Raw genomic sequence first — 24997 nt, forward strand, 5'->3', positions numbered from 1 at the left:
ATCTTTATTATCGAACATCTCATCAACCTATTAATCAACAACATGTTCTACTCAACTTCGTTTCAAACAATCGCGATAGTAGGCATTCCTATTCAATAAGTTTCACGCTTCCTTAACCGACTTTAGAATATCTCCTCATAGAATCAATATACTGTACTTATAACTCTCTCATAATGTAGAACATAATCTCTCCTCTTCATAGGTTCAAACGGCATGTTAATCCGACACTCGGAACTCAAGATATGAATTTTCCAATCGGTCCGAAAATCCAACACCGACATCATGCAGCGACACTCTATACGATGTATCCAAAACTCCTCAATTGATACATTTATTTCCTAAAATTGCTTCTTAACAAACCTTTTAATTATTCCTTCAATCCGTTCAACTCTGACACTGACGTCTCGTTCAATACTAACCAACAAGTCTAGTTCTAAGAGCAAGCGTAACCGCAACTTCACGACTTTCCAACATCATCCTGTCACAATTAAATATGTTACAGCTGCTGCAACTATTTTTATAACCAAGTTAATCTCGTTAGCTTTCCGACGCTTCAAACGGAACTCAAATCGGATGTCCAGAACTCCAGTTATGAATTTTCGAAGTTCTGCAGCTATTCAGCAATTTTTCTGCGTTTTGCTTACGAAAATCTCACTCCAAAACTCATTCTCTTCAACTCGATCACATTCCAAACAGCCCCTTATCATATATCTTTGCTTCCAAACATTCTTACAACTTGAGCAACACATTCCATCACCGAAGTTTGTTTTCTGAAACGTCACGACAGCAATCCTCTCTGCAAACTTGCAACTGAACCTCTTCCGAGACGCAAAGCTACTCAACTGACAACTTCGTAGTACACCAGCAGAGCTGATACATTGCAATTTTCTAATTTTCCTCTTCTACAAATAATCATCAATTACATCTATTCATTCTCCTTCAAGATGCTCCAACTTAATTACCAGCCAAGTCCTAATTCCAAGTCACCCTCGATTCGGAAAACAACAACTCCAACAATACTTGCACTATTGCCAACAACAGCCGACTGAATCAATCATCTTACAACTGAAACATAACTGAGAAGCGAAGCTTCTTCCCCACTTGTTTCAAACCAACTTCCACAACAAACAACCAAGTACCGACAGTGATTCACTCACATGTCGCGTACCAAGGGATAATATGCCGACAGTATTCGAATGTCGTGCAACTCAACTGACTCGACAATTGGCCAGACAGACCGACCTGCTCTGATACCACTATTGTAACACCCTTCTAAACCCCACGGAAGTTAATAAAATAATTCAGAGTCAAACATGAAAACAAGGGTGCCACAATTCAATTTAAAACAAATTACCATAAATCAATTGTCATGCTTCACTTAGGAACGAATCATCAATTTAACAAAATCATGTTTTTACACAACGGAATATTCATCATACAAATAAGCATAACATCATCTATGCAATATCTCACAACATGTATACAATAACAACACATTAGAGTAACATCATAGACTCTAAACTAGCGTTCCCCAGTGTTACAATATCAGAGCATGACACCGACGCTATACTTAAACAAACTGGCCTATGAGCTATCATCACCAAAGCCAAAAAGCCGCTACTCGCCAATCTGAAAATGTCAACAGTAAGGGTGAGTCTCATTCAAATTAACAAATGTTATTGAATCATAAATAATAACACATCATAGTTACATCATTCACCCAATTGTTTCATAAACAAACATTCAGACAAGTTTCATCATCACAAAACAATCCACATTAGTTTCACCAACACATCATCATTATTTATAACACTGGAATACATCCAATCATGTTATAAAAGTCATGCATATGAATACAATTGACACTATGCATGTGGTACCAACATCATCAAATGGGAATAACCCATGACCGATCCAACATCATCAAGATACGGCCCTGCCAGCACAGATTCCACACAATGGGAATCATGCCCTTCACTGATCCAACACACCATCATGGATACAGCATCAACAATGAATATGAATGAATGCAAACATATATGAAACATACTTATACCATCGTCTAGTCTATGAGTAACATCATCTAATACTCAAATCATAAAGTATGTTTATATACATTAGCATCATTCAAATACAATCAATCAATCATCATCATCATCATTAAAGAACATACATGTATTCACATCAATCATCATCATCAATAAGAAATAACATACATGTATCCACATCATTCCAAAAACAATCATCACCTAATAATGTTTTTCAAAACAACATCTTATATTGTCACATTTCATCATATATGTCAACAATACGTCATTCATCAAACTAACAAAATATTCACATCATACTCATATCCTCGCATAGGATGTCTCATAAGCTTCTTCATACAATTCAAACAAATCGTCATACGACTCATATTTTAAACACAACCTACATCGTCATGTCTTATCATTGTTAGAACAAGATTTGTTCTTATCAATTATCTTAGTTTTGATGATAACAATAATATGAATTTTGCTTAAGATAATATGGTACTCTAATCCAATGCAATTTCCCTTTCAGGAAATATATATAAAGAGTACGCATAATTCAGCGCTCAGAAGTTGTGTCTCAAATGGTTCAGCATGCAACATCAGAACATGGTCTGGCAAGACATCAGAAGATGGTCGAAGCAGAATCAGAACATGGCATCAGAAGAACATGAGATCAGAAGCACTGAAGATCAGAAGATGGTATCACGCAACAGAAGCACTTCAAGATCAGAAGATCAGAAGATGCTATGCACCAAGCTGTTTTGACTCTGATGATATTCAAACGTCGTATTCACAAACATCAGATCAGAAGGAAGTACAGGTGGCAGACTACGCTGACTGACAAAAGGAACGTTAAAGCTACTAAAGGCAACGTCAGTAGACACAGCGTGAACAAGGCTCGAGGTAGTTGACAAAAGCGTATAACATTAAATGCAATGCTGTACGGAACACGCAAAGCATTAAATGCACTCAACGGTCATCTTCTCAACGCCTATAAATATGAAGTTCTGATGAGAAGCAAGGTTACCAATTCTTAATAACTCTGAACGAAAATAAACTTGCTGAAACGCTATTCAATCAAAGCTCAGAATCTTCATCAACTCACTACATTGCTGTTGTAATATCTTAGTGAGATTAAGCTTAAACGATAAGAGAAATATCACAGTTTGTGATTATAGCTTTTAAGAAGCATTTGTAAACTCTTGAATAGATTACATTAAGTTGTAAGGAACTAGAGTGATCGTGTGATCAGTATACTCTAGGAAGTCTTAGCAGTTGGCTGAGCAGTTTGTAACTAGAGTGATCAGGTTGATCAGTAGACTATAGAAAAGTCTTAGAAGTTGTCTAAGCAGTTGTTCCTGGAGTGATCAAGTTGTGATCAGAATACTCTAGAAGACTTAGTCGTGGACTAAGTGGAAAACCATTGTAATCCGTGCGATTAGTGGATTAAATCCTCAGGTTGAGGTAAATCATCTCTGCGGGGGTGGACTGGAGTAGCTTTGTTAACAGCGAACCAGGATAAAAATAATTGTGCAATTTATTTTTATCGTCCAAGATTTAAAGTCACACTTATTCAATCCCCCCCTTTCTAAGTGTTTTTCTATCCTTCAATTGGTATCAGAGCGCCGGTTCTAAGGTGCAAGCACTTAACCGTGTTTAGAAAAGATTCAGGAAGAGAAAAACGCTTCATTTAAAAGATGGCTGGTGAAACTCCGACAAATCCACCTGCATCTACATCTGGCTCTGCTGAGCAATACAACGGTAACAATGGTTATACAAGACCGCCGGTATTTGAGGGTGAAAACTTTGAATACTGGAAAGATAAACTGGAAAGTTACTTTCTTGGTCTAGATGGTGATCTATGGGATCTTCTGATGGATGGTTATAAACATCCAGTAAATGCCAGTGGCGTAAAGCTGACAAGGCAAGAAATGAATGATGATCAAAAGAAGCATTTCAGGAATCATCATAAATGCAGAACTGTTTTGCTGAATGCTATTTCTCATGTTGAGTATGAGAAAATATCAAACAGGGAAACAGCCTATGATATATATGAGTCCTTGAAAATGACTCATGAAGGAAATGCTCAAGTCAAGGAGACAAAAGCTCTTGCCTTAATCCAGAAGTATGAAGCCTTCAAGATGGAGGATGATGAAGACATTGAAAAGATGTTTTCGAGATTTCAAACTCTGACTGCTGGATTGAGAGTTCTTGACAAAGGATACACCAAGGCTGATCATGTGAAGAAGATCATCAGAAGCTTACCCAGAAGATGGGGTCCTATGGTGACTGCATTCAAGATTGCAAAGAATCTGAATGAAGTTTCTCTGGAAGAGCTGATCAGTGCCTTGAGAAGCCATGAGATTGAGCTGGATGCAAATGAGCCTCAAAAGAAAGGTAAATCTATTGCATTAAAATCTAATATCAAGAAATGCACTAACGCTTTTCAGGCCAAAGAAGAAGATCCTGAAGAATCAGAATCTGAAGAAGAAGATGAACTGTCCATGATTTCCAGAAGGGTAAATCAACTCTGGAAGAGCAAGCAAAGGAAGTTCAGAGGCTTCAGAAGTTCAAAGAGATTTGAACATGGAGAATCTTCTGATGACAGAAGATCTGACAAGAAGAAGGTCATGTGCTATGAATGCAATGAACCAGGACACTTCAGGAATGAATGTCCAAATCTTCAGAAGGAGAATCCCAAGAAGAAGTTTCATAAGAAGAAAGGTCTTATGGCAACCTGGGATGAGTCAGAAGATGATTCAGAAGATGAGCAGGCTAACTGTGCGCTGATGGCGACAGAAGATGACGGATCAGAATCTACATCAGAATCAGATTCTGAAGAGGTATTTTCTGAACTTACTAGAGATGAGTTAGTTTCCGGATTAACTGAACTTCTGGAATCCAAGTCTCAGATTTGTATTAAATACAAAAAACTGAAAAAGCTATTTGAATTTGAAACAAAGAGGCTTGAGTTGGAAAATTCTGAATTGAAAGATAAACTTTTAAAATTATCCAATGATGTTGGATCTCCTTCTAATTCAGAAAAATCCACTCCTAGTCTAAACCATATTCTGAAAGAATATGATTTAAGTTTCAGGAAGTTCTTATCTAGAAGTATTGGCAGAAGTCAGCTAGCTTCTATGATATATGCCGTATCTGGAAACAAAAGAGTTGGCATTGGTTATGAGGGTGAAACCCCATACAAACTTGAACCTGTTGATGAAATGAAACTCACATACAAGCCATTGTATGATCAGTTCAAGTATGGCCACTCTCATGATATTAGGCACACTTCACATGCACAAAGTTTTCACATAACACACACCAAGAAGCATGTGACACAACCTAGGAAATATCATGAAACTCATATTAAAAATTATCATGCTGTTCCTCCTATTGCTTATAATGTCAAACCCAAGTTCAATCAGAACCTAAGAAAATCTAACAAGAAAGGACCCAAGAAAATGTGGGTACCTAAGGATAAGATTATTCCTATTGCAGATATCCTTGGCTGCAAGAAGGACAAAGCACAACATGTCATGGTACCTGGACTCTGGATGCTCACGACACATGACAGGAAGAAGGTCTATGTTCCAAGACCTGGTGCTTAAGTCTGGAGGAGAAGTCAAGTTTGGAGGAGATCAGAAGGGCAAGATAATTGGCTCTGGAACTATAAAGTCTGGTAACTCTCCTTCCATTTCTAATGTACTTCTTGTAGAAGGATTAACTCATAACCTCTTATCTATCAGTCAATTAAGTGACAATGGTTATGATATAATCTTCAATCAAAAGTCTTGCAAGGCTGTAAATCAGAAGGATGGCTCAATCCTATTTACAGGCAAGAGGAAGAACAACATTTATAAGACAGATCTGCAAGATCTTATGAGTCAGAAGGTGACTTGTCTTATGTCTGTTTCTGAAGAGCAGTGGGTCTGGCACAGGAGATTAGGTCATGCTAGTTTGAGAAAGATCTCTCAAATTAACAAACTGAATCTCGTCAGAGGACTCCCTAATCTGAAATTCAAATCAGATGCTCTTTGTGAAGCATGTCAGAAGGGCAAGTTCTCCAAACCTGCATTCAAGTCTAAGAATGTTGTTTCTACCTCAAGGCCATTAGAACTCTTGCACATTGATCTGTTTGGACCAGTCAAAACAGCATCTGTCAGAGGAAAGAAATATGGATTAGTCATCGTAGATGATTATAGTCGCTGGACGTGGGTAAAATTCTTGAAACACAAGGATGAGACTCATTCAGTGTTCTTTGATTTCTGCATTCAGATTCAATCTGAAAAAGAGTGTAAAATCATAAAGGTCAGAAGTGATCATGGTGGTGAATTTGAGAACAGATCCTTTGAAGAGTTCTTCAAAGAAAATGGTATTGCCCATGATTTCTCTTGTCCTAGAACTCCACAGCAAAATGGGGTTGTAGAACGAAAGAATAGGACTCTGCAAGAAATGGCCAGAACCATGATCAATGAAACCAATATGGCTAAGCATTTCTGGGCAGAAGCAATAAACACTGCATGCTATATTCAGAATAGAATCTCTATCAGACCTATTCTAAATAAGACTCCCTATGAATTGTGGAAGAATAAAAGGCCCAACATTTCATATTTCCATCCTTTTGGATGTGTATGTTTTATTCTGAACACTAAAGATCGTCTTGGTAAGTTTGATTCCAAAGCTCAAAAATGTTTTCTTCTTGGATATTCTGAACGCTCAAAAGGCTACAGAGTATACAATACTGAAACATTGATTGTGGAAGAATCAATCAATATCAGGTTTGATGATAAGCTTGGTTCTGAAAAACCAAAGCAGGTTGATAATTTTGCAGGTTATGATATTGACATATCAGAAGTTGTTGAGCCAAGAAGCAATGCATCAGAAGCAGAGCTTCTCAGAAGCAAAGAATCTGAAGATCAAGTATCAGCTTCTCTGGAGGATCTAAGTATTTCTGAAGAACCATCTGTCAGAAGATCATCTAGACTCATCTCTGGTCATTCAGAAGATGTCATTCTTGGAAAGAAGGATGATCCAATCAGAACAAGAGCATTCCTTAAGAACAATGCAGACTGTCAATTAGGTCTTGTATCTTTGATCGAGCCAACTTCTGTTGATCATGCTCTAGAAGATCCAGACTGGATAATTGCTATGCAAGAAGAACTGAATCAGTTTACAAGGAATGATGTTTGGGATCTTGTTCCTAGACCAGATGGATTCAATATAATTGGTACAAAATGGGTCTTCAGAAACAAGCTCAGTGAGAAAGGTGAGGTGGTAAGGAACAAAGCCAGATTGGTGGCTCAAGGTTATAGTCAGCAAGAAGGGATTGACTATACAGAAACCTTTGCACCAGTGGCCAGGTTAGAGTCTATTCGTCTATTAATTTCTTTTGCCACTCAACATAACATCACTCTCTATCAGATGGATGTTAAGAGTGCCTTCTTAAATGGTTATATAGATGAAGAAGTTTATGTCCATCAACCTCCTGGTTTTGAAGACTCTATGTCTCCGAATCATGTGTTTAAACTAAAGAAATCATTATATGGATTGAAGCAAGCTCCCAGAGCTTGGTATGAACGCTTAAGTTCTTTCCTTCTAGATAATGGTTTCACTAGAGGAAAAGTGGACACTACTCTCTTTTGTAAAACCTTTGAAAAGGATATTTTAATCTGTCAAATATATGTAGATGATATTATTTTTGGAACATCTAATGCTACACTTGGAAAGGAGTTTGCTAAGTCTATGCAGGCTGAGTTTGAAATGAGCATGATGGGAGAACTCAAGTATTTCCTTGGAATACAAATAAATCAAACATCAGAAGGAACATATGTTCACCAAACCAAGTATGTGAAGGAACTTCTGAAGAAGTTTAATCTTCTGGACTGCAAAGAAGCCAAAACTCCTATGCATCCAACATGCATCCTAGGTAAGGATGAGGTAAGTAAGAAGGTAGATCAGAAGTTATACAGAGGTATGATTGGATCTCTTCTATATTTGACTGCTTCTAGACCTGACATTCTGTTCAGTGTTTGTTTGTGTGCTAGATTCCAATCAGATCCTAGAGAATCTCATTTAACTGCTGTTAAGAGAATTCTAAGGTATCTGAAAGGTACTACTAATGTTGGTTTAGTTTACAGAAAATCTAAAGAATACAACTTAGTAGGATTCTGTGATGCTGATTATGCTGGAGACAGAATTGAAAGAAAAAGTACTTCAGGAAGTTGCCAATTTCTTGGAAGTCATTTGATCTCTTGGTATAGCAAGAAGCAAGCAACTATTGCTCTATCAACAACAGAAGCAGAATATGTCGCTGCTGCTGGCTGTAGTACACAGATGCTCTGGATGAAGAGTCAGTTGGAAGATTATCAGATATTTGAGAGTAACATTCCTATATTCTGTGATAATACTTCTGCTATATGTTTATCTAAGAATCCTATTCTTCATTCAAAAGCTAAACATATTGAGATTAAACATCATTTCATAAGGGACTATGTTCAGAAGGGTGTTATTTCTTTAAACTTTGTGGATACAGACCATCAATGGGCTGATATCTTTACAAAACCCCTGGCTGAAGATAGGTTTAAATTCATTCTGAAGAACATCAGTATGGATCTATGCCCAGAATGAGAAAATGAGAAGTTCTTATATATGAGTATCTTCTGAAATGAAATGTGATTTTCCAATCAGAAGTTCTGATTGAAATCTTTTAGAAATTATGATTCGGTTATTACTAACGTTTCATTGTCTAAGTTGATTCAGAACCTCTTTTAAAGCAAAACAGCTGTTACGTTTTATCTCGGGATGGTAAACCTGTCGTTACTATTCATGGATAAACGCGCGTGCAGTTGAAGGGACGCCGACCATAGGTAACTGTGCTAGTCACCTCATTTGTCTTTATTATCTCTCCTCACGTCACGTAACATTAAATGCTAGTCATCATTCGTTTCATTTTATTTCCTTTTAAATACTCTTCAAAATGGTTTTTGGTTTCCTATCTCTCTGTTTTCCTCTTAAAGTTTTTTTTCTCTCTCTCTCTCGTTTTTCATTTCTTCTCTCAAAACCTAGCGTTAACCCTAAGCCTGTTGTAGCTCCATGACTCAAAGGCGACAGATCTCTGTGCATCCCGGGATGGCTCTTCTAATACCTCTCAAGTCAGATCCTTCTTTGATGTTGTTATCAACTTTCATCCAAAGACAGAAGACTTTCTTGAGTTGTGGGAAGATAGGCTCAACGTCTATGTTGAGGGAAAGCCCCGTTTGCAACATTAGCTCTCTGTCTGTGAACTGTCCCTCACTTCCTCCTTGGTTCTGGGATCTCTCCTACAGTGGAGGTTTCAGTCTGGAAGACAAGAAGTCCTCCGGGATTCTTGATGGGTTGACACAGAGCGTGTCTAGCTAGGGTTCTGTTTTTAATTTTTGTAGTAATTTCCTCTTTGGAAATTCTACTTTGTATTTGCTAGGAATGTTTCTCATCTTGTTAAACATAGGAACCTTTTGTAATATCTTTTGATTATCAATGAAAAGTTTCTTTGTGTTTTACATTCCAGTAAATGTTTTCTTTTGTTGTTTTGTGCATCTGAATCTTTTTAAATATTCTTTTTGATGTTATGACAAAAAGGGGGAGAAGATAAATGATAAATGATTTGATTAAATCTATCAGTTGCTGGGTAAAGAGGCTCCCACACATTCACTAACAAGAACTGCAAGTTCTATATGGTTTAAGTGTTTTGCAGGTACAGAGAAGTGAAGTGAATCTTCAGAAGCAAACACTAGAAGCAAAACCATAAGAAGCGTTATTCTGTAAAAGGAATAAGCTCTTGGAAACTGAAGCAAGCTGAGTGCTGTCAAGCTTCAGAGATCAGAAGCAAGAAAGAAGAATGAATCAGAAGCACTGATAATAGAATTTGAATATCATTGTCTATCCTGTTCTGACAAAATTCTATTTGCTCTGATACATATAATGTTATGGCTCTGATACATTATTTCAGCCTATATGGCTCTGATACATATAATGTGTTCAAACATACATTTTATGTTCTAACTCGTTCATGCTGACTTTTGTCGTTTAGTTTTTGTTCTGTAACATTTCAGGATGTAGAGATGCTCTGATGATGCTCTGGTACATTCAACAATGTTCTGATACAAATCTAGCATGAAGTGATGATTGGTAGACATTCAAAGTTCTGAAGCTATCCGAGGGAAGCAGAAATCAGAAGATGTGAATGTTCTAAAAGATCCAGAAAACTCAAGTTCTGAAGCTGCCCTGAATGGAAGCAGAAGTCAGAAGCTGTGAATGTTCTGAAGATCAAAGAAATTCAAGTTCTGAAGCTGTCCACGATGGAAGCAGGAATCAGAAGCTGTGAGTGTTCTAAGGATCTAAAGAAATTCAAGTTCTGAAGCTGTCCAATGGAAGCAGAAGTCAGAAGCTATGAATTCTCTGAAGGCAGAAGCTTATATGATCGTCTCTACCGAAATAATCAGGGAAGTCTTTTATCAAAGTTCTTCGAGTATTTATTTCAGGGGGAGATTATTTATCTCAGGGGGAGATTGTTAATCTCAGGGGGAGACATATTCATATGCTTATGCTATAGCTGTGTAATTTGTCTTTTGCCGTCTACTCTTTCTGATCGCAAATTCATATCATTTATATATGTTTTTGTCATCATCAAAAAGGGGGAGATTGTTAGAACAAGATTTGTTCTTATCAATTATCTTAGTTTTGATGATAACAATAATATGAATTTTGCTTAAGATAATATGGTACTCTAATCCAATGCAATTTCCCTTTCAGGAAATATATATAAAGAGTACGCATAATTCAGCGCTCAGAAGTTGTGTCTCAAATGGTTCAGCATGCAACATCAGAACATGGTCTGGCAAGACATCAGAAGATGGTCGAAGCAGAATCAGAACATGGCATCAGAAGAACATGAGATCAGAAGCACTGAAGATCAGAAGATGGTATCACGCAACAGAAGCACTTCAAGATCAGAAGATCAGAAGATGCTATGCACCAAGCTGTTTTGACTCTGATGATATTCAAACGTCGTATTCACAAACATCAGATCAGAAGGAAGTACAGGTGGCAGACTACGCTGACTGACAAAAGGAACGTTAAAGCTACTAAAGGCAACGTCAGTAGACACAGCGTGAACAAGGCTCGAGGTAGTTGACAAAAGCGTATAACATTAAATGCAATGCTGTACGGAACACGCAAAGCATTAAATGCACTCAACGGTCATCTTCTCAACGCCTATAAATATGAAGTTCTGATGAGAAGCAAGGTTACCAATTCTTAACAACTCTGAACGAAAATAAACTTGCTGAAACGCTATTCAATCAAAGCTCGGAATCTTCATCAACTCACTACATTGCTGTTGTAATATCTTAGTGAGATTAAGCTTAAACGATAAGAGAAATATCACAGTTTGTGATTATAGCTTTTAAGAAGCATTTGTAAACTCTTGAATAGATTACATTAAGTTGTAAGGAACTAGAGTGATCGTGTGATCAGTATACTCTAGGAAGTCTTAGCAGTTGGCTGAGCAGTTTGTAACTAGAGTGATCAGGTTGATCAGTAGACTCTAGAAAAGTCTTAGAAGTTGTCTAAGCAGTTGTTCCTGGAGTGATCAAGTTGTGATCAGAATACTCTAGAAGACTTAGTCGTGGACTAAGTGGAAAACCATTGTAATCCGTGCGATTAGTGGATTAAATCCTCAGGTTGAGGTAAATCATCTCTGCGGGGGTGGACTGGAGTAGCTTCGTTAACAGCGAACCAGGATAAAAATAATTGTGCAATTTATTTTTGTCGTCCAAGATTTAAAGTCACACTTATTCAATCCCCCCCTTTCTAAGTGTTTTTCTATCCTTCAATCATATATATCCACAACACGTCATACATCAAAACAAGAAAATGATGATAAAATAAATTCAAGATGCTGCTCATTTCATTATTATAACACAAAGAATATTTCATAAGCTTCATCCTGCTCGAAACGGTACTTAAAACAGGCCAACGGTTCAAAAGTTATGCATCTTTAAACTTTCCAAAATCACTAGCAGCACGCGGCGCCACACAATGTTCGCGACGCGCTGCCAGGAAACGACGCCTTCGCGGCGCCAACAAGGGACGCGGCGCGAACTGAGTAAAATAATTTTCCTTAAGCTTTCTGCCAAGCAGTTCGCGGCGCCAACACATAGACGCGGCGCGAACTGGCGATTTCACAGATTCTCAATCGCAAAATGACGGCATACGAACTTGAATCTCAAATTCCTCAACCTTGACCAAATCGATTCAAGTTGATCAAACACCACAAAACAGCCACACAACATATATCATACACACATATAACATATATTATGCATCATCAAACATCATACAACACCAAATTCATGGAGATTCATCAAAACAGATAATTATCAACAAACATCCCCAAAATCCCAACTCTATCATACGACTCAATTGACATGAAATAATATATCTATATCAGTCCTATTATCCATAACCCGATAATAGATGTTAATCGGAAGAGTCCCCCCTTACCTTAGCCAAGAATCTGGACTTTTCCCCTTCTTCTTCATCAAACCCGTAAGCCCTTTTCCCTCAAATTCAGCAAGAATCTCCCATCTTCAAACTCGCTTATATCTCTCATCGAGAACCTCCCTGACACGAATTAATATATCAAATCGAAGGAAATTTCGTGTAGAATCCGAATCTTCGAGAATTACCTGATTTGGAGTTACGAGCCGAGAGTTATGACCCATTTTGTGAAGGCTGCACCATGAATACGAAAATGGCTTTTGTATATGAGTTCTTCTTCTCTCCCTCTTAGGTCTTTCTCCTCTCTTTCTCAATTTTCTCTTATTTTCTTGTTTTATCAAAACATAACATAATTTAGTAATGGGCCTCTGCACGCTAACACCCCCACATTACTAACTCCACCAAAGACCCAACACTACATTTTATTATTTCTTCCCCACATAATTCCAATAAAATGCTAATTCAAATTAATTAATTTAAAACTTAATTAAATTAATTAAATAATAAATGTTGGGATGTTACATATGGTGCCTAGATCCATGTCACAGGAGGTGTATCACCAGTCGAGATGTAGTTTTCAATAAAGCTGAGATGAATTTCAAGAAAACTGATTATGATGATGGTCGAAGTGCAGAAGAGCTGGAATAAGTAGAGATTCCTGTTGAGGTGGAACAGGTTGACGCTGAATTGCATATCCCTAATGAAGTCGAAGAAGAAGCAGAATATGCTAAGGAAGATGAGGAAACTGTCAATGACTACCTATTATCGAGAGATAGGTTGATAAGAGTCATCAAGCCACCTCAGAGACTTGGGTATGCAGATCTTATAGCTTATGCCTTAATCTCTGCAAGTGAGGTTCTAGACGAAGAACCTAGAGACTACAAGGAAGTTATGAGGAGTTGAAATAAGACTGAATGACTGAAGGCCATGGATGATGAGATGAAATCTCTTCATGATAATCACACCTGGGAACTGATCAAGAAACCTGCTGGGGCAAGGTTAGTCAGCTGTAAATGGATTTTCAAAGTTAAGGAAGGAATCAAAGGAGTGACGTCGAAAAGATACAAGGAAAGGTTGGTCGTAAGGGGTTTCACTCAGAAAGAAGGTGTCGACTTTAATAATGTGTTTTCTCCTGTTGTGAAGCATAGGTCCATTTGAATGTTGCTTGCCATGGTGGCATAGTTCGACCTTGAACTGGAACATATGGATGTGAAGGTTGCGTTCTTGTATGGTGATCTTGATGAAATGATCCTGATGAGGAAACCTAAAAGTTATGTCGAAAAGGGGAAGGAAGGTTATGTGTGAAAGCTGAAGAGATCCTTATATGGACTGAAACAATCTCCTCGATAGTGGAATAAGATATTCGACAAGTTCATGGCACGCATAAGTTTCATTAGAAGTCAGTTCGACCGCTGCGTTTACTTTAGATTTTGACCTAGTAATTAATTTATTATTTTGTTGCTTTATGTGGATGATATTCTCATAGCAAGCAACAATGTCGAAGATGTAATGAGGGTGAAGGCTGAACTCAATAAGGAGTTCGATATGAAGGATCTGGGAGTTGCTTCTAGGATTCTTGGAATTGACATTCGAAGAGATAGAAAGAAGTCGAAGTTATGCTTATCTCAAGAGGCATATCTACGAAAGATTCTCGAAAGGTTTGGTATGTCAAACTCGAAGCCAGCTGTGACTCCAACAAACCCTCAATTCAAGTTGAGTATTGATAAGTGTCCCAGTACTAATGTCGAAAGATCCTATATGAATAGCATCCCATATGCTAATATAGTTGGTTCTTTGATGTATGCTATGGTCTGTACTAGACCCGACATAACATATGTAGTAAGTCTTGTAAGCAGGTACATGGCGAATCCTGGAAAGGCTCACTTGCAAGCATTGAAGTGGATTTTAAGGTACATAAATCGGTCTCTAAATAGGGTCCTAATTTATGGTGGAGCCTTGGGTGAAGATAGTAAAGCAGCAATAAAAGGATATGTCGACTCTGATTATGCAGGTTGTATGGATTCCAAAAAATCTATTTTTGGATATGTTTTCACTATGTTTGGCACAACAATTAGTTGGAAAGTAACACTTCAGAAGGTTGTTGCTCTATCAACCACTGAAGTGGAGTATATTTCCTTAACCGAAGTTGTGAAAGAAGCATTGTGGCTTGAAGGTTTTGCAAAGGAGCTAAAACTTCAAGGTCGAGGTATCACTATTAAATGTGATAGTCAAAGTGCAATACACCTGTCGAAGAACTCAACATATCATGAGCGAACTAAGCACATTGATGTGAGGTTGCATTCTGTCAGAGGAGTAATCGAGCGTGGAGAAGTCCAAGTGCTGAAGGTTTTGACAGATCACAATGTTGCTGATATGATCACCAAGTCATTGCTGAGTTGTAAGTTTTTCCACTGTATGCAGTTGATAAAGCTGCATGAAGAAAGCTAGTTTGTTCCCTTGATGTTGTAGATCTAGATCCAAGGTGGAGATTTGTGAGACATTGGATTGTAATCTAGTATGGTCGAAGGGTAGCTTCTTGGTTCGACATGATTAAGCATGAAGTCGAAGGTTGTTCACATGCTAGTGTCGAAGATGCTAGGGTTGTTAGCATGTTAAATTAGGTTTTAGTGTTTAAACCCTAATTTGTTAAGTTAGCTTGTTTATTAAGTTGGTTTGTATAATGGGCCTTGTGGAAAAAGCCCATTAGTTAGTATGTTAGGTTATATTATAAATAGCATACTAGTCTCTCATCATTGCATGCTGCAAATCCTGATTTAGGGTGAGAGAGGTTATTTGTTATTCTTGTAAACTTGTAATCTTGTTTTCTAAGAGAAAGTAAAAGAATAATAGTTATAACCAATTCTTGTGTTCTTCTTCTTCTTCTTCTTCTTCTTCTTTATTCTTTCCTTGTTCTATACTTTGTTCTTGGCATTGAATTCACAACATTAGTCTTAAAAAGTACAATTCCTGTGAATCCACCACGCCCTCAATTTTTGCTGGACGAACCAAAGTCTTCGGCCTGCATCCTTAACCATGCATGCCTCGTCTTCTCTCGTTTTTTATTTTATTTTTGCAGGTCGATGTGCATGGACAGGCCAAACATATTTGTTTGCCACCTCTAAAAAACACATTTATTAGATAACGTATAGTTGAATTTGAGAATGAGTAAATGATAAGAAATAATTAGAATAAGAAAATGCAAGAGAAAAGTGAATGAAATTGTAAATTTGGAATAGGAAAATATATAAAATTTGAATATATATATATATAAAATTTGAATATATATATATATATATATATATATATATATATATATATATATATATATATATATATATATATATATATATATATATATATATATATATATATATATATATATATATATATATATATATATATATATATACTGCAACAATAAACATATCTCTCTTTAATTTTATTTTCTAACATCTTTGATTTTTTCATATGCAAGAGACAATGATAAATTTCAGGAGTTAAAAAATGAATAACTAGATATACACCTTTGAAGAAGATCTGTTTTCGATTTAACTCTTTCAAAGTTTGGCTTATACGTGAATGTAGATGATATTAAGATAATGAGAAATAGGTTATTTATTTGATTTTTTTTAAGATAAAGTTAAACATGAGAGGAAATTGAAGGAGAAAGGTTGCAGATTGTGACTTTTGTAGCATATATTGAATAAACGACTAAGTGTATGTTTGGTTTGGCTTTTGGAAGAGTCAAAAGCACTTCTATAGATGTAGAATTGATTTTGAGTGATTTAAAGATGTTTGTTTAGGCAAAAGTAGAATTGATTCTGTCTCCAGAATTGATTCTACTTGAAGCTAGAATTTGTAGCTTCTGCCTCCAGAATTGATTCTGGATGTTTTTTACACTGAAATTTATTATTCAACTCACTTTTACATAAATGTATCCAAACATAAATCAATTCTGCTAAACTCAATTCTGATAGAATCAATTCTGTCTACCGCCAATCCAAACACACCCTAAATGAGAGGAAAAAAAATGAAACACCAATGTAGAAAGGAAGAAGAAAAAGGAGGAAGAAGCGACACATTAGAAAGAGAAGAGAAATAATGTTGAGTTGTTTGTAATACATTAAAGTTACTCTTCTTATTTAATGTGTTTAGAAAGAGAAGAGAAATAATGTTGAGTTGTTTGTAATACATTAAAGTTACTCTTCTTATTTAATGTGTTTGGCCTTAATTTATTATCCCGTGGTATCTTTTATCATAATTTATCTTAATAGTATTAGGGCACGTTTGATGCGTAGGATATGATAGAGATATGATAGGATATCAAACAAAATAAGAATATGATATGATACATACATGATAAGACTTATCCTATTATGTGTTTGGTGTGTATATATATATATATATATATATATATATATATATATATATATATATATATATATATATATATATATATAAAAGATAAACAAAATAAAAGTATATATATAAATGACAAAATTACCCTTACAAGAATATATATTTAATTGATAAAAAGATAAAATGAGTATTCATATTTTTAAAATCTTAATAATTATTTTATTTTTAAATATTCTAAATTTTTATATTTTATAGTGTTAAAAAATTATCCTTATGACAATCATACATATTTTGTAAAAATTATTTATTAATATTTTTAATTTAATACCAAACTGATTTTTATTTATATTTGTTATATTTAATTTTTTATTTTAAATTATATTTTATAGGGCCAAATTAGTAAATCATTTTCTTATCCTATCATGTCGGATTCTAACCCAGCTCATATCTAGGATAACAATTTGAACTAGTGAGGCAGTATATGATAAGCTTCAGGATTAACTTATCATATCCTGTTGTGTCAGTAAACATTGGATTGAGATAGGATATGATACAGATATCATATACTGTCTCTTATCCTGCGCACCAAACGGACCCTTATGATTTTTTTTTTTTAAACAAAGGAAAAATATATTAAACAAAAAGGGGATTACAAGAACACAAGGAGGACCAAACCAAAACCCCTTAATGAAGAAGTCTAAGCGTAGGAGTGTCATCCTTGTGAAACAGACCCTTATGGTTTTGATATTGATATGATATAATATTAGTTATAGTAATTTATTATATGATTTTTACTTTTATTTATTTTATTATTGTCTATTTTTTTTAAGCAAATAGAAAATTTTATTCCAAAAACAAGATAAGTACAAACCCGGTCCAAAAATCATGGCAATTACAAGACAAGGCCAAGCAAGGAAAACGAATACATCAGAAACCTACAATGTATTACAATAATGAGTCAATTTAATGTCTAACTCAGATCTGTACGTGATGATTTCCACGATGTTTTTGCAAGTTGAAATATAATCTTTTTCCTATGGTTCCAAACTGCATAGAACATCTCAGTGGCTGCTAACTTCAGTAGTCTAGCACGACCACTCTGCCCTTTTGTTTGTTGACACATCTTCTTGGTAACAGCACAGGCAAAAAATATCTACTTTTTAGTTGAAACTAGCGGGAAACCCGTGCCTACGCACGGGTTCAGGTCTTTGATACGCATTGTCGGGTAAGAAACAAATTGTCTTTTAAAAAATTCTAAAGTAAAAAAATCTAAGAAATGGTGGAAGTTGGAAAGAAGATATTATATGTTTAAAAAGTAGATTACGAATAAAAAAAGGGTATTTTATATTTACACATTATTTGATATATTCCTATAATTAGAATAATTAGAATTAGAAAGAATTGAAGTTTTCAAAAAAATATTTGGTTAAGTTTTATATCATTCAGGTGTATTATTTGAAATATATAATTTACAAAGACAATAGATTATTAACCGTTATTGAGGTATACTGAACAAAATTAATGTCAATTAAAGAAGCTAGAAAATAAATGTGGTAAAAAAAACGTAATTTTAGAATAGGTTAAAATTTTGAAAAAATAAAAACGTGTGACATTAATTGGGCATTTATATTAGGAAGGCTGAAAGGTACTGCATTGGAACGACAACTTTGAAAATTATACCCCGTAGCCCTACATTTATCCCAATACCCCTACAATTTTAAAAAAATCCCAATTTTGTCCTTATTAAAATTTTAACTTTTCTTTTTTCTTTTTTATTTTTCCATTTTTACTGTATGTACGGACGAAAACATGCAGAATTCTGGTGAGTAAAATCCAAAACCGGACAACCCAGGGGTGAGTGTTCCGGTTCTTTTTTTTTTTAATTTTACTGAACCGGATATCCCAGAATTGGGTGTTCCGGTTTGTTACTTTTTACTAACCGGATATCCCCTACTTGGGTATTCCGGTTCCTAAGGATCCAACCATGGCAACGTTTCTTCTTCTCCCATCACCTACTTGTGCGTCTTCTTCACTGAGCAACAAGGAGAGTTATAGATTTTGTTGCAGTCTTGGTTCTATTCACTCACGTAAATCTAGAGAGTTCAGAGTTAGAGCTGTTAGAGAGAAAACTGAGGAAATTAAAAACCCCTCAAAGACATCTTCACCTGAGGATGTCACTAAGAAGTATGGTCTTGAAGCTGGTCTTTGGAAGGAACCGGAATACCCACATAGGGGATATCCGGTTCAGTAAAGTTGAAAAAAAAAGGAACCGGAACACCCACCCCTGAGTTGTCCGGTTTTGAATTTTACTCACCAAAATTCTGCATGTTTTTCGTCCGTACATACAGTAAAAATGGAAAAATAAAAAATAAAAAATAAAAGTTAAAAATTTAATAAGGACAAAATTGGAATTTTTTTAAAATTGTAGGGGTATTGGGATAAATGTAGGGGTACGGAGTATAATTTTCGACAACTTTAAATTTTGGGTTTATGGTTATTGCATTGGGCCAAAATATTTACGTTGAGCCCATATCTATGTTATATCTATAAACACATAAAGGATAAAAAAGTTGTAACGTTAGCTAGCGGTGAGAGGAAAAGGCTTTTGGTAAGGGTCGCGAACGTTTTTTCAGTCGGAAAAAAGTCGTTGATCGAGATGGCCTCACAGGGGTTGATTTTAGGCAAAGGTGTGATATCAATGGTGTATGGAGATATAGCATTCAAAAAGGAGGCGGGAGTACCTACTATGCATAAAAAAAATATAACCCCCACCAGTCTAGAACTAAGAAAAAAAATCAGGCGGGAGTATGAAATATTTCTCAAAATATTAGGTAACTTTCTTTTTGATATATCTTGGAAGCAGTGTATAAAAGTGAAGCAGAAAAATTGCAGTTATAGTAGGTGTGGACAGCTTGCAGGATAGTAGCCATCATTAGTGTGTCTATCAAACTGCTATAGAGTGTTTAAGCATCTCAAATATTTGTACTAAATTGGTGATTAAACAAAGGTGAAAATCAGAAAGTGACAGTAACATGTGATGAGCTCATAAAAAGTCAAACAATGAATTAAACAACTATTTGCTTATTGTTGGTGATACATTTGATAAATGTTTGGTGGTAAAATCTTGGTTATATATTTTAGAAATGTAGTATGGTTGTCATTTGATAAATATTTGTTTGAGTTATCATAGTGGTGATATATTTGAGAAAGTATGTTCCACAATGTAAATAGGAATGAATAACTTAGGTTGAGTGTTTTTTTGCTTGTGACAACCAAATAAGCACATGCATATTAAAAGGGAATAGCACCTGTTTAAACCGTAAGAAAATTATAAAATACTTTTTGATTGCAATATAGTGTATGGGACATTAAGAACATACAGCACATGGTTTATTAAGCAGCCATGGAATTGATTATATGACTGTCCGTGTTTGCTTCCAATTGCAGACACTGAAAATCAAAACCTCCGAACTATGACCAACCTGCCATCCACAAATAAACTTCCTAAAAGACATTGAATTTCCTGATCTACATTATCTCACAACTCAACAAACCCGATGAATACGGTATTAAAAAGACAGAACTATACTACGGCGACATATGCATAAATTTCAGCTACAAAACCACTAAGAAATAGATAAAACATAAGTTGTTAGAACATAGTTTTTACATTATGACCTACAGATTTTCTGTTGCATAAGATTTTAAACAGAACTATAGTCAAAAGCGGTCATTACAAGTTTGTTCCAATTTCAACAACAGTTTTGAAACTTCCCAACAAAAGGCAATATATAAATACGATAAGACAAATCCATGACTTTTCCAGTCATTAAAACAACATTGCATCATGTAACAGTTTTCTCCATCTTGATAATTTTTTTTAATTTGGTGGAGGAATGGTCTCCCTGCTGGATTTCAGAGGTTGCTGCATCTTCGGTAGAAATAGGAGGCGCAATTCTTTTAGTGGCAGAGGTTGGTGTAACTGGTTGAGAGTTAAGATCTGATGTAATTTCAATGTCCTGAAAAAATTGGTGGAAAACAAAAGTTAGAGTAAAAATTGCAACATAATAATGATATAAGCTGAGATGCAATTTCAAGAGTATCCACAGTTTATGAACAGAATATAGACACAACAGCTGATAATATAACCGATACATATATTAACAACAAATCCTTACGCCAACCACAGTCCAGTCCTCAATTGGTATAGCCTCATCGACACTCTCATCAAGCTGTGAATGAAGAGAAAATTTGTAGATGTGAATAAAATAGAAGTGGCGGTCTTTTGATTTGTAAATAAACCTGTTATAGATGGAAACAACATACTTGCTTGATGACAGGAGCTTCACGGGAAGGAGATGGAGCCTGTGGAAAATGCATAAAAAATGGCTAAGATATATATTTTTAATTTCTGCACTAATGTTGTGTTTAACTAATTTTTCCAAAAAGTTTGTTGTGGAAACTGATGCATTTGGGAAGGGGATTTATGTTGTCTTGATGCAAGACCAACACCCTACTGCCTATATTAGTAAATCTTTAGGCCCTAAACAACCGGTTATGTCTGTCATTGAGAGGGAGTTATTAGCCATTGTCTACACAGCGCTAGGATGGGGTTCTTATCTTTCTCTTGCTCATTTTCTTATTAAGACAATTAGAAAAGTATTAATCACATGCTGAACCCTCTCTTGCTTGGCCTATATTCGTGTTTTTGCTGTAGATGATTATATTTACCTCAAGTTGCAACCTTATAAGCAGCTTTCTGTGAAGTCACATGAGTACCACAAGTTATTACCTAAGTTCTATGAACCTTTTCCAATTACTGATTGCATTGGTTCTGCTGCATACCAGTTACAACTTCCTCCTTCTGCTGCCACTCACAATGTTTTTTTTGCTTCATAGTTGTTATTCCACCTTAATCCTCAAGTTCAAATTGTTTAATACCTCCCTGCTCTAATGGTCAATATTGATAAGATCCTATTACTATACTTGATAGGAAGATGGTTAAGCATGGGTGTATGGCTGTGATTAAGGTGTTGATCTAAGGGAAGGTATTGCGATAAGATTTCCAAATCCTTTAGCAAATAAGATTGTAACCAATTTGCCATTATCTAGCCGATAATGGCCTTGTGGAAATATATTAATTATTTGGCTAACAAACTCTTCCTCACTCAGTGTTACCAATTCTGCATCATCAAATGGTAATCTAAGATATTTGCTACTCCTAGAATAGAATTAGGGAATTGCAAAATCAGTTATATCACCACCATTCCATACATCAAGGTTTATTGAATATGAACAGTCGTAATCATACAACATTACAACACATGTGAGGAAAAGATATATAGAAACAACTGATGATGCAAAGACCATCATTAATAACGATATTGTTTGTTAAGGAATACCGTTTCTTGTCCAAATGAGTGCAAAAGCTTCAACATGACAGCTTCATCCCTGTATATAGAAACAACTGTCCCGTTATCCCAATCAGGTTGCCATTTGACCTTAAATCCCAACTTCAGCCCAACTAAACGATCCAGTGCTACAGGATATTCCAATGGGTTTGTTACACCAGCCTATACGAAATAGCAAAGTATTAGCATACTTGCAACATACTTGAAAAATACATAAAAAATAACGATTGAAAAAATTCATAAAATCCCACCTCAAGAAGGGTGTTACGCATCTGAGCTGCTGTAACTTCCAGTAGTTCTGTGCACTCCCGGTCCCATAGAACAAATGTAGCGTGACATCCATCGTTGATAACATCAATGAGAATTCTATACCTATGAAAGTGTAATGAATGTTTAATAAATAACTTCATGATGAAGTAGAAGCAAGTAAATAATCTGTTATATGAATAAATAGATGCAACCTTAAAATCTCAGTTTCCGTAGCATGTCCGGCACCACAAACATAAGGTGGTTGATCTCCTTTGGCAAACTTTGGACAAGCATGGCATGCGAGGTAATACCAACCCCCTTGTGCAGCTTTGAGTTGTTTGATTTTACCAACGGTGACACATTGTGTGGTCTAGTACGTGAACATATTGACAGATGTGAAAGAATGCATATAATGAGATTGGCTAGTTAGAAAAATTAAAATCATGAGTGCCATTAAAAAATGAAAGTGTATGAGTGGGAGAGCACGCACAGTATTTAGCTTTATAATATCACACAGTGGGAGAACGACATATATTGCACACTTACCATAAATCCTTCAAGACCAAATTTATCTGTTGCTTCTTGTTTCCAGCTTGAATCTGGGTGTAGCCAATTTCCGAGACCATTCCTATGACATCTGAGGAAATCATGAAATACCATATATAATATTTATCTTTGAATGCTTAAAAATGGATTAGTAAAAGGAGGAAAAATAATGCAGACCTATTAAAACATCCTTCTTCCATTTCCCAGTTAGAATTTCAGCAAAAGGTGTGAAGTTCAGGGGTTTAGGAGGTATGTCATGCTTGTTTATGTCAGTTACAGAAGTGCCACCAGTGAAAGTCAACAGGAATTTGTGTTCGGTAGGTTTGAACAACATATCATTCAAGGATACCTGGAAGTTAGATATTGTATATGTGCTATTGACCATCAACACCGAATCAAAAGCTTGTTTATACATAGTAGGAACTCTACATTGAATATCACATCCCTGAAATGCAAAAAATGAAGTCTTTCAAAACAAACATAAACCATAGTTTCAAAATCAAACATAAAAGAAAAAACATGAAACATAAACCTATAAACCCAATTAAACCCAGTTATAGAATGTTTACTTCCAAATATGGTATATGGTTTGAAAACTATTAGTTAAACCCAGTTATACCAAAAAGAAAAAACATGAAACATAAACCTAAAAACCATTGTCTACGTTAACAAATTATACTTCTAAAATAAAGCATTTTTATAACATCATGTTCATAAACCATGAACCCGAAATACCCTAAAATCCATGAAAGCATAAACCAAATCTTATAAACCACAAACAAAACAACATGTTAGATGAAATAACTATCGGAACATAAATCTTCATAAAGAAAACCATGAACTATGTTTATCGGTGAAACTTTCAAAAGAACCGTTTCTAAACCATCTTCTTCAAAAACCATGAACTTGTGAATAAAAAACCCACAGCACATAGTCACAATTGTAAAAATTTTCAACAAACCATTAAAATAGATGGGTCACAACAGCAACATAAATAAAACTGACCTCTTTATCGCATAGTATCATCTCAAAATGTTCCTTGTTCTTCATCACAACGGTCCATTTCTGATGGATTCGAACAACAATTTTCCACAGCTCCTTTGAGTCGTTAACGTGTTTCAGTTCCTCAAACGGTCTCGCCATTTCTTTTGTTCCGAAAATCGTTCAAGGAAGCAAAGAGGAGAGAAGAAGCTGTAGAAGTTCTTGAAGGCAGAGAAACTATGCTCCAAAACAATGAAGATGTGATATAAAAAAAAAATAGGGTCCAAATGTGTTTCGTCGTACACACCCGTGGTTCAGGAAGTGACATTAGCAGGTGAAAGAAAAGTGGCACAGTTCCATAAGATAGTGAAATTAGGTTTCAATTTTTCAAAATGCATAGAAAGCTCTGGTACACGCACGGGGAAGTGGGAAGACCAAATTTTTGCTTTTCAAAGAATGTGTACTTTGGAAAAGTGAGTTATTGTCTCATTTCAACTACCAGTTAAACAAACATGTGAAAAAGAGAACAACTCTGTGTAACTAAAATTAAATTGAAACCAAAAGTACGGATTGGTTAGAAAAAGTAAATTTTGGACACAATTTACCCCCAAACCAGTGAGGTGGAGGGTAAAGAAGAAAGGTTATTTTTATCTTTTCCAGAGCCATAAATTTTCTTATATTATAGATACAAATATTATATTTATTTGGGTTAAGTATGTTTTTAGTCATTGAAAAAAAAGACATATTTTAATCCCTATAAAATTTGTATGCATTCAATTTTAATATATGCTATTTTTTAAAATTTTGAAAATTATTTAATTACCCTTAAATTTTAAAATTTTTTATTAGTTTTTTTCTGCGTGTTTATAATACTCT

The 24997-nt window shown here is 35.4% G+C and overlaps 1 protein-coding gene across 1 annotated transcript; it reads right to left on the reverse strand.

Moving 5' to 3' along the window:
• Positions 1 to 20779: 20779 nt before the first annotated feature.
• Positions 20780 to 24283, reverse strand: LOC131658852 (uncharacterized). Its single transcript, XM_058928101.1, has 8 exons — positions 24146 to 24283; positions 23490 to 23585; positions 22807 to 22964; positions 22597 to 22717; positions 22337 to 22507; positions 21261 to 21299; positions 21113 to 21166; positions 20780 to 20953 (listed from the first exon to the last, which is right to left on the reverse strand). Exons 1-8 carry the CDS (start codon positions 24281 to 24283, stop codon positions 20780 to 20782), a joined length of 951 nt encoding a protein of 316 aa, XP_058784084.1.
• Between the last annotated feature and the right edge of the window lie 714 nt (positions 24284 to 24997).

The sequence above is a fragment of the Vicia villosa genome, linkage group LG3 (assembly GCF_029867415.1).
Source record: "Vicia villosa cultivar HV-30 ecotype Madison, WI linkage group LG3, Vvil1.0, whole genome shotgun sequence".
In the NCBI taxonomy this organism is placed as follows: domain Eukaryota; kingdom Viridiplantae; phylum Streptophyta; class Magnoliopsida; order Fabales; family Fabaceae; genus Vicia; species Vicia villosa.

Bases quoted from the DNA above. Each gene is read 5' to 3' on its own strand.
- LOC131658852 (XM_058928101.1), bottom strand. From the start codon at position 24,283: ATGGCGAGACCGTTTGAGGAACTGAAACACGTTAACGACTCAAAGGAG. The intron at 22,718-22,806 runs GTTGCATCTATT...ACACTTTCATAG, and splicing joins ACGGAAACTGAGATTTTAAG to GTATAGAATTCTCATTGATG. The intron at 20,954-21,112 runs GTAAGGATTTGT...CAATTTTTTCAG, and splicing joins AGGACTGGACTGTGGTTGGC to GACATTGAAATTACATCAGA.